This window comes from Hyperolius riggenbachi, chromosome 6, assembly GCF_040937935.1.
Source record: "Hyperolius riggenbachi isolate aHypRig1 chromosome 6, aHypRig1.pri, whole genome shotgun sequence".
NCBI lineage: Eukaryota > Metazoa > Chordata > Amphibia > Anura > Hyperoliidae > Hyperolius > Hyperolius riggenbachi.
Window position 1 is genome coordinate 170,994,754 of NC_090651.1, and position 12,606 is coordinate 171,007,359.

At 43.8% G+C, this 12,606-nt stretch overlaps 2 protein-coding genes across 2 annotated transcripts in view; one reads left to right on the top strand and one right to left on the bottom strand.

Moving 5' to 3' along the window:
* Positions 1–6,969, bottom strand: part of XPNPEP3 (X-prolyl aminopeptidase 3) — a 196,406-nt gene extending 189,437 nt beyond the window's left edge. The window contains exon 1 of the mRNA XM_068240213.1: positions 6,861–6,969. Within this exon, the coding sequence (XP_068096314.1) occupies positions 6,861–6,960 (100 nt within the window). The 5' untranslated portion in view covers positions 6,961–6,969. The remainder of the gene's footprint in view (positions 1–6,860) is intronic.
* Positions 6,970–7,381: 412 nt separating this feature from the next.
* Positions 7,382–12,606, top strand: part of ST13 (ST13 Hsp70 interacting protein) — a 114,315-nt gene continuing 109,090 nt past the window's right edge. The window contains exons 1-2 of the mRNA XM_068242115.1: positions 7,382–7,664; positions 9,799–9,888. Of these exons, the coding sequence (XP_068098216.1) occupies positions 7,555–7,664; positions 9,799–9,888 (200 nt within the window). The 5' untranslated portion in view covers positions 7,382–7,554. The remainder of the gene's footprint in view (positions 7,665–9,798; positions 9,889–12,606) is intronic.

A 12,606-nucleotide genomic window follows, 5' to 3' on the forward strand; every position in this document is an offset into this window, starting at 1 on the left:
AAAAGTGGTATTTGAAGCCCAGGGAGATGAGATAAGTTTTCCAATTGAGGAAGTGTATATGTAATACTGTATTTTGTTACTAATAATGTATTGGTGTATTAAATTTGTCTGTATTGTTATGTACCCCATGTTCACTTCTTACTTTGTACAGTGCCACGGAATGTTGGTAGGGTTGCAACGGTATGAAAATCCACAGTATGATAACAGTCTAAAAAAATACCACAGTATTATACAATTATTTTAACCCCGGCCTCCCCCGTCCATTTAATAATGTGCTCCCCCCACACTAGTATGGTAGCCAGATGTGCCTCATTCTCTCAGCATATATATGCTTAAAGTGAAGGTCAATGCAAAATAAAAAAACAAAATCCACTTACCTGGGGCTTCCTCCAGCCCCTGGCTGCCGTCCTGTGTCCTCGCCGCAGCTCCGATGCCTCCCGTTATCCCGAGCTGCAGAAGCCAACCTCGCCACGTCGGCTTCTTTTGCGCTCCACGCGCGGGTCACGTGGTCCGGCTGCCGTCATCAGGTCTGTACTGCGCAGGCGCAGAACTACTGTGCCTGCACAGTACAGACCTGATGACGTCGGCCGGACCACGTGACCCGCGCCGTGGAGCGCACAAGAAGCCGACCTGGCGAGGTCGGCTTCTGAAGTGCAAGACACCGGTAGCCACTTGAGCTGCGGCGAGGGCACAGGACGGCAGCCATGGGCTGGAAGAAGCCCCAGGTAAGTGGATTTTGTTTTTTTATCTTGCTTGGATGTTTCCTTTAAGCCGCCGGGAGATTTGGGTGCAGGGTAAAGCTGTAAAATGGCTCACCCTGCTCCTGCAAAAGTCCTGACGGCGTTAAATACTATTCTCCCTCCAGGTCGCCATGGATAGTAGTGAAAGATGTTATTGCTGGAAACTGAATTACAGTGTTTTTATATAGGTAGAAAAAAACCAAAGTCTTGTAAAAGTAATACCTTTTAAAGCCAATGGGTACCAATGTAAAAATAAAAAAGTCAGTTACTCACCTAAAGAGAGGGAAGGCTCAGTCCTAATGAGCCTTCCCTCTCCTCTCCCGGTGCCCTCGGTGCTGCGCTGGCTCCCCCGTTCGCGTCCACCGCCGCAGGGACTTCGGAGGTCTTCGGGAGCACTCGGGCTTCCGAAGACGGGCCGCTCCATACTACGTACGCGCGAGTTTCGTCATAGAGGGCGCTAGCGCATGCGTACTATGGAGCGGCCCCGTCCTCGGGAGCCCAAGTGCTCCCGAAGGTTTCCGAAACATCCCTTCGGCAGCGGAAATGGCAGTATTTGACCGAACTGGTCGAATACTGCTACGGGGGATCCTGCGCGGGACCGGACACCGGGAGAGGAGAGGGAAGGCTCATTAGGACCGAGCCTTCTCTCTCTCCTTAGGTGAGTATCTGACTTTTTTATTTTTAAATGGGTAAACATTCACTTTAATGGCTAACTGATAAAGTTAAATTATGCAAGTTTTCTGGGATCTAGTCCGCCTTCTTCAGGCATATTTCCAGATATTAGCTGATATTAGTGTTTTTATAGTAATTTGTGCATGGTCTTTTGACGGTGCCCAAATTACTCACTGAGAGCCGCTATAGCCATAATTCCTATTACAAACTAAGGCGTCGCCCAAATCTCCAGTGCAGTTTTCACATATAAATATTCACAGACAGATTCACTTCCACAAATACTCACTTGCTAGGTGTCCTTCACGCACGTACTTCCTTCTTTCTTACACCTTCACGTGCTTTCTTTACTTCTTTCTTACACCCCTTTCTTACTTTCACCGCTCACCCCTGTATAGTAGCCAGGTATAGGTGCCTCCAGTATAGCTAGTCAGTTATAGGTGCCCCCAGTATAAGTAGCCAGGAATAGGTGCAGCCAGTAATAGGTGTAGCCAGTAGTAGGTGGCCGCAGTATAGGTAGCCAGTAATAAGTGGCTGCAGTATAGGTAGCCAGGGATAGAAGCAGTCGACAAGGCTGACGTGACAAGACTGAACTGAAAGGACTAGTAAGAAACGGCGTGTAAACAAACCGTGGCTGGCACAATGATGCAACAGCACTGGGCGCTGTTTGGTCAGGGTTTAAATACCTTGACCTTTGTGCCACGCCCCCTGCTGCTCACATAAGAAAACTAAGGTGCAGCCGTGATGCCCGAGGATGCCAATCTCAGATATCTCTCGGGACGGCATTCACCGGTAACTGAGGAGTCAGCATTAGATCCCGGGAGCGGTAAGTGTGACAGAGGGACAAAGCCATTTGCGTGTGGTCTCTCATGGAGAGAATCCGAAGACATAACAAGAAAAGTTGTTTACGTGATACCTTTAATGACTAACTGTACAAGATTCCTTTGCAAGCTTTCAAAACTTTTTTCTTCTTTAGGCATGTTTCAAAACTGGAGCAGAACCACACCGTATGGTTCTGATCCAGTTCTGAAAAATGCCTGAAGAAGAGACTTAAAGTTTCGAAAGCTTGCAAAGAAATCTTGTATCGTTAGTCATTAAAGGTATCACCTAAACAACTTTTCTTGTTATGTCTTCAGAGGGAGAAAGCCATCCATTTCAATCAAGTCAAGCTCTATGTCGCCAAGCTACTGATCAAATTTGCAGCTTACATCCAGGGCTGTGGAGTCGGTACAAAAATCATCCGACTCAGTTTATGAAACCACCAACTCTAGGTACCCAAAATGGCTCAGACTCTGACTCCTCGACTCCTTAATCTAATACTTGCCATGGCTGTGAATTTGATACAAATGAAACTACTGACTCCAGGTACCCAAACCCCCCGACTTCAACTCCACAGCCTGGGGATACATCTAGGGATTCCACACTATACAGGATCTTCTCAAAAAATTAGCATATTGTGATAAAGTTCATTATTTTCTGTAATGTACTGATAAACATTAGACTTTAATCTATTTTAGATTCAAATACACACAACTGAAGTACCGTACATGCTGGCGTATAAGACGACTGGGTGTATAAGACGACCCCCAAATTTTACAGTTAAAATATAGAGTTTGGGATATACTCGCCGTATAGGACTACCCCTCTTCCAATGCACACCAAATAAAAATGAAAAAAAAAAAATCATATACTGGTGCTATGTATGAACAGATACTAGTGCTGTACTGTATGTGGTACCCAGTATATAACAGTATTGGATTGGTCAACTCTCCCTCTCCCTAAGTGGATTGGTCAGCTCTCCCTGTCTCCCTGTTTATCACAGTAGTATGGAAGAATAGATCGCGCTGTGCCATAAAACACGCCTTTTTCACCCTTCTGGCCCGCCCCTGTATGCTATTTACCTCCTTCTCTGCCTCTCAGATCTCACATGTGCACCTGCACCGCTTCACTACAGTCCTCAGCAGCGAGATCTGAGAGTCAATCAATCAATTACACCCGGCGTATAAGATGACCCCTGACTTTTCAGATGATTTTCAAGAGTTAAAAAGTAGTCTTATACGCCAGAATATACTGTAGTTCAAGCCTTTTACTGTAAAGAAAAAATGCTGCTCTCTCCAGACCTGCAATAAAATAAAAGCTCCACATAGGGTAATACTGTCAGTTTATGCAACTCCTCCACACCACCAGTGGCTTGTGCTTCCCAGGTGACAGTCTCTTCAATACACCCGCATCCCCTATCTCTAAATCCTCACCAGATATGAGCCACCCCAGCTCTCAGGTGGATCTTAAGCAGTAATGATTAGGCAGCTCTTTTCACTCTGTAAAGGGAAGAGAGGAACTCCACATAGGGTAATACAGTTTAGATATCAACACCGCTTGTGCACTCCTCCCATCAAACTCCAAAGTGTCAACCAAGTGAATGTGTCACTCCACAACTGCAAGCCACACTTCTCACCAGATTCAGCCCACCTCTAGATTCAGGTGGAGACTGCGTTTGAATTATTTCCAATCAAGCCACGAACGATGACTCTTTAAAGGTCTTTCTTTTTAATCCAGTAAAAAATCTCAGTAAAAAAATAAAAGACAATAGAAAACCACATAGCGTAATATTGTCATAAAAATTGCCTCTGTGCGCTCAATACATCTCACTTACGCGTCCAGAAGGTTTAACAGCGTGTCACAAAGTATGCATGCCAATGCCCATCTGCTCAATCCGGAGTGCCTCCTGGGAATCCGCGCTCTCGGCTATCCGCGTTGTCCCGCTCCGCTCCTCCCCTCAGAACACCGGGTAATCCGCCGTGCACCGCAATGAAGACCGGCCGGTCCACTTCTTAGTGTGCGATCGACGTCAGACGCAGCTCCGCCCTACACGCGTTTCGTCCTCACGCCAGACTCATCAGGGGATCCGCCATCTGACACCATAGTAACATAGTACCTTCTCGTTGGTGATTGGTGGATCACCCGTGTTAGCAAGATGGGCATTGTTTACAGTTTTAGCCCAATACAACATACAAAATTGCCATATTAAAAAGCATGTACATTCTATATCCTAATTCCCCTTATAACTATATCAATACAAATGCTATTTTGAATGATCCGAACCTTTTATTGTTTTAATATTGATGATTTTGGCATACAGCTCATGACAACCCAAAATTCCTATCTCAAAAAAATAGCATATTTCATCCGACCAATAAAAGAAAAGTGTTTTTAAGACAAAAAAAGTCAACCTTCAAATAATTATGTTCAGTTATGCACTCAATACTTGGTCGGGAATCCTTTTGCAGAAATGACTGCTTCAATGCAGCGCAGCATGGAGGCAATCAGCCTGTGGCACTGCTCAGGTGTTATGGAGGCCCAGGATGCTTCGATAGCGGCCTTAAGCTCATCCAGAGTGTTGGGTCTTGCGACTCTCAACTTTTTCTTCACAATATCCCACAGATTCTCTATAGGGTTCAGGTCAGGAGAGTTGGCAGGCCAATTGAGCACAGTAATACCATGGTCAGTAAACCATTTACCAGTGGTTTTGGCACTGTGAGCAGGTGCCAGGTCGTGCTGAAAAATGAAATCTTCATCTCAGGAAGTGCATTTGATTTGCTTAATTCCAAGCTGTATATTTTGCATGCAAGTCAGGTATATATTAATACAGTTAATAAAGTTTAGCAGATCAAGTAACAGATGACACCAAGTCTGAGCCGGACGTGCACATAACTGTATTAATATATAACTGACTTGCATGCAAAATATGCAGCTTGGAATTAAGCAAATCAAATGCACTTCCTGTTTGAATCTGATTGGCTGTTAAAAAATGCATAATATTTGCATACAACACAAAATTAGCATCTCATTGGCAACCTCTAGTGGTTAGTCCTCCTGAGGCTGGGAGCACACTTGTCTGTCAGTTTTCTGTATGTGTTTTTTGCTGTGGAAAACAAAATGCTTTTTTTTCCCACAGCAGCTAATGTAATTGATAGCAAAAACACACATACAGTGTTGTACTGCTGGCAGATTTTTTTCTGCATGCAAAAAACTAATTTAAAGTATACTAAGCTGCCATTGGGTCACATTGATATATGATACTAGCTTTTCTGAATTTGAACCCCAGTCACCAAAAGTACCAGGTTTTAGGCTTGTGCCGATAACAGTGCAAGAATGGCAGCAATGAAAGATTTTCCCTTGAAAATCAATAGGTGAATTTTGATTATTTGCTGTAGGCTCCACCCACTTTCCTGAATATTAATCCCAGTCACCCAGTGATCAACTGTGCAAAGCTTGAGAACCCTACAATGAATAGTACATTTTCCCAGTGAAATTTGTATTTGTCTCCGCCCACTGATCACTCGGCATTGCCCGATTATGTATTTGGCTGGTGTTGGCTACAGCCCCTTTTTCTAACCCTAACACACATTTACTCAATTACCAAGTTTGTGAGATTTGTGGTCTTTGGCATGAATAATTTGCATTGAAATGAAACAAATCTGATTTGCTGTCTGTGGCTTCACCCTCTTTCTAAATTTGAACCCCAGTCACCCAAAGACCAACTGTACTAGGTTTGTGGCTTGTGCCATTAACAGTGCAAGAATGGCAGCAATGAATTTTTTCCCTTGAAAATCAATAGGTGAATTTTGATTGGCTTTTGTATGCTCCACCCACTTTTCTGAATATTAATCCCAGTCACCCAGTGACCAACTGTGCAAAGTTTAAAAACCCTACCATTAACAGTGTAAGAATGGCTGCTGTTTGCACATTTCCCAGTGAAATTTGTAATAGTCTCCGCCCACTTTTTGGTTATGGGACTAAAAAGTATCCTATTATTCTAGGTAGTGTACTATGTGGGTGTCAAATTTCATTCAAATCCGTTCAGCCATTATTATGTGATCGAGTAACAAACATCCAAACTTTCCCATTTATAATATTAGTAGAATAATGCATATGTTCTGATTATTATGGGGCCAACTACTTCTATTTACTATGGTGATACCGATCAAAATCAGCAATATGAAATGACGACTGTGTTCCACTGACTTTTTATTTTTAATTTGTACTGATCTGTACTGATTTTGATGATCTATCTTTGATCCTTTGGCTGCCTATGTTATTGAGGTCTATTCCTGTCTGTTATTTCTATTTTTTCTGATACTGACGTTTTTTATGCAGTTTGTAATTGTTAATCCACATATAAATAAAAGAATTTTTCACATACACCTAACACATTTGTGTTTATATGAAGTGTTCGGCGAAATAAACTTATAGCATAGTAGTTATATTAGAACTTTATAGTTACGAATAAAAAGGTTCCATTTTGCAACTTCACTAGTCTAGCATGAACACTTCGGTCAAAACAATGTAATGTAGTTAAAGTAAACGCAGGCAAGCTCACAAAACATTATTCACGAATTACTGCAGCTATCACGAGACAATAAAATTCCAAAAGGAAATGCCATCCCTGACCTGTAACACGTTCGCAAAGGGCTTTGGGACCAGCAGCTAACCACATAGCTGAAGATAGAGTTTCTAACCGCGCACCCGCCCCCACATGGGCTCGTCGCATAAGTTACTGCACATGTTCGCGCAGCATGCTGACGTCATGGGAGTAATGTCTTTTGTTCAGGTCAGGAGTGCAGAAGCTGTCATAAATAATAAAGCATGCGTTCGTGATTACGTTGTAAACAATGACTTGGTGGGAAATGGCTAGATATACTACTTATAAGGGTAGGATTAAATAGCTAGATAGATCTAGACACTTTACTTCCGTGTTAAAAGTGAAAGCATGTTATTGTGAAACGTGTTCATTGGCCTGAGGAAAATGGTTACATTATATATTCTGGTATGTCTATGCAGCAGAGATGAATTGTTAGCTTTTTTATAGTTACTGAAAATATTAGTTGACTGATATTTGTACTAAATGTTGCACGGCGATAGTTGACTTCCTGATATAAACACGGAAGTGAAAAAAAGACACAAGCTTCTTCTAGGGTGTACGAAGATGGCGGACTTCCAGCAGCGCTGCTGAAACGAGCACACTTGTGTGGGTTGCTCGGTAGCCCCGCCCGTTGACCCTCGCCACGCCCGCTTCTAGTTCCTTCTAGTTAGTGGTGTCCTGTGGTGTGCTGTGGTGTGCTCGCTGTGTCGTGTATTGCAAGTCATGGACCCGCGGAAGCTTGAAGAGCTGAGAGAGTTCGTGCGTTTATGTCAGAGTAATCCGGCCATCCTACACCGTCCAGAGCTTCGCTTCTTTACGGACTGGCTGATCAGGTGATGTTATGGCGCCTGCAAATATTGCCATGCATGTTAGAGCATCTCAGCCTAGTGGTTTCATTGATTCAGTGCAAAAGTAGATGAAGTAATTAAAGGTTAATAGTAGAAATACATACATTGCTCGCCAAAGTAGCAATTTAGTGTCTTGTAAACACTGTAGTTTATATTTGTGTATACTCAAACAAGCAGCTAAAGGGCAATACTGAGAGGTAACTTTACATTAGTCTCCTGCAAACATACGCTGGTGGTTGGTCTTCAGGGTTACAGTACAACTGCCAGTTTCTTAGGTGTTAGTACTAGCTTACTTTAGAGCAGGGGTCCCCAACATTTTCGTCCCGGTGACAGCTATCCAGACCAAACTGTTCTCGTAGCAGTGACGGGACAAGGTCCTCCAGCACCCAAGGCTAAGACACCAAGTGCCCACCCATCACTCCCACCCCAGCCGTCACAAACTGATTGCTATTAAGGTGGCCACTAACGATCCAATTTCTAGCAAAAAATCGTTTCGAGCGATCAGAAATTCTGATCGGAAGTGAGATATTGTAATACATCGTTCACTACACTATCAACGAAGCAATCTTTGCTTCCTATCTATCACAACCAACAGAAAAATCCAAATTTTGGTTCGACGAAAATTAATTCGGACGACATTTTTTTTTCACTCGTTCATAATCGATTGTGTCCGCCAACAGAGATTATTTACAACCGATCCGATCAGAATTTATTATCGCTCAAATGATTTTTCGCTTGAAATTGGACCGTTAGTGGCCACCTTTAGACTAAGAAGTGCCCCAGGGCCACCCATCACCTTAATATCTGGCTTGCAGGCATTGCAATGTATCCCCTTTTCTCATTTCTCTCTGCTTCAAACACAATAGGGGAATGATAGCTGAATGAGTTGTGCGCTCCATCCTACACTGCACCCTGAGGCTGGAGCCTCTTTCGCCTCTGCCCAGCTCTGCTCTGGGGGGCACGGGGTTTGTGTCCGTGGTGGGATCCGGGGGGCAGGTTTTCGGGTGCGGCGGCCAAACTATTTGGAGTGTATAGGTATGTAGGTAGCCTGGTACAGGTATAGGGTATTTAGATATAGTTGCTCCCAGTATACCGAGTATAGTTGCCCCAGTATACCTAGTAAATTTGCCCCAGTATAGTCGCCCCCCCCCCCCCCCCTTCTGCGGCTGCCTCTCGTGTAACCTTAAAGAACAAGCGACACCCATGCTAACCTATAGAAATAAAAAACTCCATATATAAATAAATACTACTTCTACTTACATAACACATGTACGCTAATGTGGATATTGGGAATGCTGTAGATGTGATATACTTGGACTTTGCAAAGGCCTTCGACACTGTTCTCCACAAAAGTCTGGTGCAAAAGTTGAGGATGCAAGGACTGGGGAAGAGTCTGTGTGCATGGATAGGGAACTGGCTAATGGACAGAAAACAAAGAGTTGTGGTCAATGGATCATACTCAAAATGGGAGACTGTTAGCAGTGGGGTCTGTACTGGGTCCAGTGCTCTTCAATATATTTATTAATGACCTAGTAGATGCAGTAGTGAGGAATGTTGCTATTTTTGCAGATGATACAAAATTGTGCAGAATCATCAACTCTCAGGAAGATAGTGTCATATTGCAACAGGATCTGGATAGGATGGCTATATGGGCACATACATGGCAGATGACATTCTATGGCTGGTTGGTTGATGGTGTAATGGTTAAGGGCTCTGCCTCTGACACAGGAGACTAGGGTTCGAATCTCGGCTCTGCCTGTTCAGTAAGCCAGCACTAATTCAGTAGGAGACCTTTGGCAAGTCTCCCTTACACTGCTACTGTTAATAGAGCGCGCCCTAGTGGCTGCTGCTCTGCTCTGGTGCTTTGAGTCCGCAAGGAGAAAAGCGCAATATAAATGTTATTTGTCTTGTCTTTGTCTATGTTGAAAAATGTAATGTCATGCATTTAGGTCGTACCAATGGTCTAGCACCATACAAAATATCGGAAAATTGAATACTTACCTTCCGTAATTTTCCTTTCCTGGATCAAACGATGGCGGCATACCTATGGGTATAGGCTCCGCCCCTGAACCCTGATAGGACAGCTCACTAATAAATCTTTTGAACCCGCCCCCTCCAGCCATTCTGGTGAAAATCAGTCCTCAAATGAACAAGAGGGAGGGATTCGTATGCCGCCATCGTTTGATCCAGGAAAGGAAACTTCCAGAAGGTAAGTATTCAATTTTCCTATTTCCTGGACCAAACATGGCGGCATACCTATGGGATATAACAAATCACACAAGAGGGAGGGAATTCTGCAAAAAAAAACAACCGTAATTCACACAGCAAGAACTGCTCTCCCAAAATCAACCGAAGTCAGAGAAGCAGGGTCAACATGGTAATGGTTCATAAATGTATGTACAGATGACCAACTGGCCGCTTTACATATGGATTCGACAGACACTTTTGAAAAACACGCCCAGGAGGCTGACATGCCCCTGGTAGAATGTGCATGTATTTCACTTGGCACCGGTAAACCTTTCAAGGTATAACATTTTTTAATAATCTTGACTAACCAAGAAGAAATAGTTCTAGCAGATCCATTTTGACCTTTTCTAGGACCCTGATAATTCACAAACAAGCGTTCTGAATTTCTGAAAGATTCCGAGGCCCTTAGGTAGGCCCTGATAGATTGACCAACGTCCAAAGGATGGCATATCCCCTCTGAAAGGAAATTAGGTAAAACTAACTCTTGGTTAACATGAAATGAGGACACTTTAGGAATAAATCTGGGAAGAATTCTAACAAATTGTTTGAACAACCCAGGGCCTGAAGATCTGAGACCCTTGTCCCAGAAGCTATAGCTGTGAGAGACTATTTTCAATGACAGGTTCTCCAAAGAGACCTCTTCCAATGGATAGAAAGGAGGCGATGATAGAACTTCCAGAAATAAAGAAAGATCCCATTTGGGAAAGAACGGTTTTCTCGGAGGCCTCATCTTGAACACTGCCTGAACAAATTGTATTACAAGAGGGTGCGTTGCCCATTGATCTCCCGTCAGAGCAGATAATGCTGACACCTGAACTTTCACTGCAGAAACACTTAGGCCTTTCTCCACTCCTGACTGCAGAAAGTCTAATTTAACCGGTTCAGCACCGCAGTGCCGAAAATCTCATGCATCCGACCAACGTTCACCTCCCATTCATTCGCCTATAACTTTATTGCTACTTATCACAATGAATTGATCTAGATCTTGTTTTTTCCGCCACTAATTAGGCTTTCTTTGGGTGCTACATTTTGCTAAGAATTATTTTTTTCTAAATCCATTTTAACAGGAAGATTAACCTCCTTGCCGGTTATCCCGAGCTCAGCTCGGGGTAACCTGCGCAGGAGGATATCTCAGGCCCCGCTGGGCCGATTTGCATAATTTTTTTTTTTTGTTACAAGCAGCTAGCACTTTGCTAGCTGCTTGTAACTTCCGCTCGCCGCCGATCCGCCGCGCCGAGTCGCTCCCCCCCGCCCCAGAGCCCTGCGCTGCCTGGCCAATCAGTGCCAGGCAGCGTTGAGGGGCGGATCGGGATTGCCTATGACGTCCATGACGTCGGTGACGTCATCCCGCCCCGTCGCCATGGCGACCGGGGAAGCCCTGCAGGAAATCCTGTTCTCATCGGGATTACCTGCATACTCTGATCGCCAAAGGCGATCGGAGTGGGTGGGGGGATGCCGCCGCTTAGCGGCTATCATGTAGCGAGCCCTTGGCTCGCTACATGATTTAAAAAAAAAAAAAAAAATTAAAAAAATGTGCGGCGCTGCCTCCTTGCCGGATTTTTTAGACCGGCAAGGAGGTTAAGAAAGAAATTAAAAAAATTCATTTTCTCAGTTTTTGGCTATTATAGTTTGAAATTAATATAAGCTACCGTAATTAAAACTCATGTATTTTATTTGCCCATCTGTTCCGGTTATTACACCGTTTAAACGATGTCCCTATCACAATTTATGGTGCCGATATTTCATTTAGAAATAAAGGTGCATTTTTTCAATTTGTGTCCATCACTATTTATAAGCTTATAATTTTAAATAATATAACAACATACTCTCTTGACATGCATATTTAAAAAGTTCAGACCCTTGGGTAACTATTCATGTTTTTTTTTTATTAAATAATAGAATTGTTTTATTAAGTGTATGTGGGTGCAGTTTACTATTTTGCCACAAGATGGCCACAGTAAAAAAAAAAAAAGTCCTGGATGCGAACAATCTCGCATCCAGGAACTAAAGTTCACGGAGACGTTTCCTGGGGGGCAGAAATACCGCGCTCTCTCACTAGAAAGCGTCGGTTTTTCTGCAGGGAAATTAGATCGGTGAATGGGAATTATATTCCCATTCACTGATCGGGGGGCTAGCGGCAGGCGGTGGGAGCACGCCTGATCGCGCGCACCATGCGGCAGAAGCAGCAGTGCCTATCTGGACGAGGAAGCTCGTCCAGATAGGCCGAACTGGATATGCTGTACTGTTGGAGATAAGACACTAAAGCCTTTTTCAGAGGCAAATGCTGCAAATTTCTCCCAGATCCTATATTAGGTAGATATCGAACACCCTAAGTCTAAATGCCTCTTCCTTTCAGTTTCCACGCAGTTAAACTCAGCTTGTCTACTCCTGGATGAAGTAGATTCCCCTGCGACAGGAGGTTGTGAGCTACTAGTGGCCTCATTGGATCTTCCAAACTCATTAATACTGCTAGAGCAAACCAAGATCTCCTGGGCCAGTATGGTAGAATAGCGATGATCGTGCAAGATTCTTTGTAAAGCCTTTGGAGCAACCTGGGAATCGGAGGAAAGGGAGGAAACTCATAGCCCAGGGTAAAGTTTCACCTCTGCACCAGACAATCTATCCCCTCTGCAACTGAATTATAATGGCGTGAGAAGAACTTGTCCACTTCCTTGTTCTG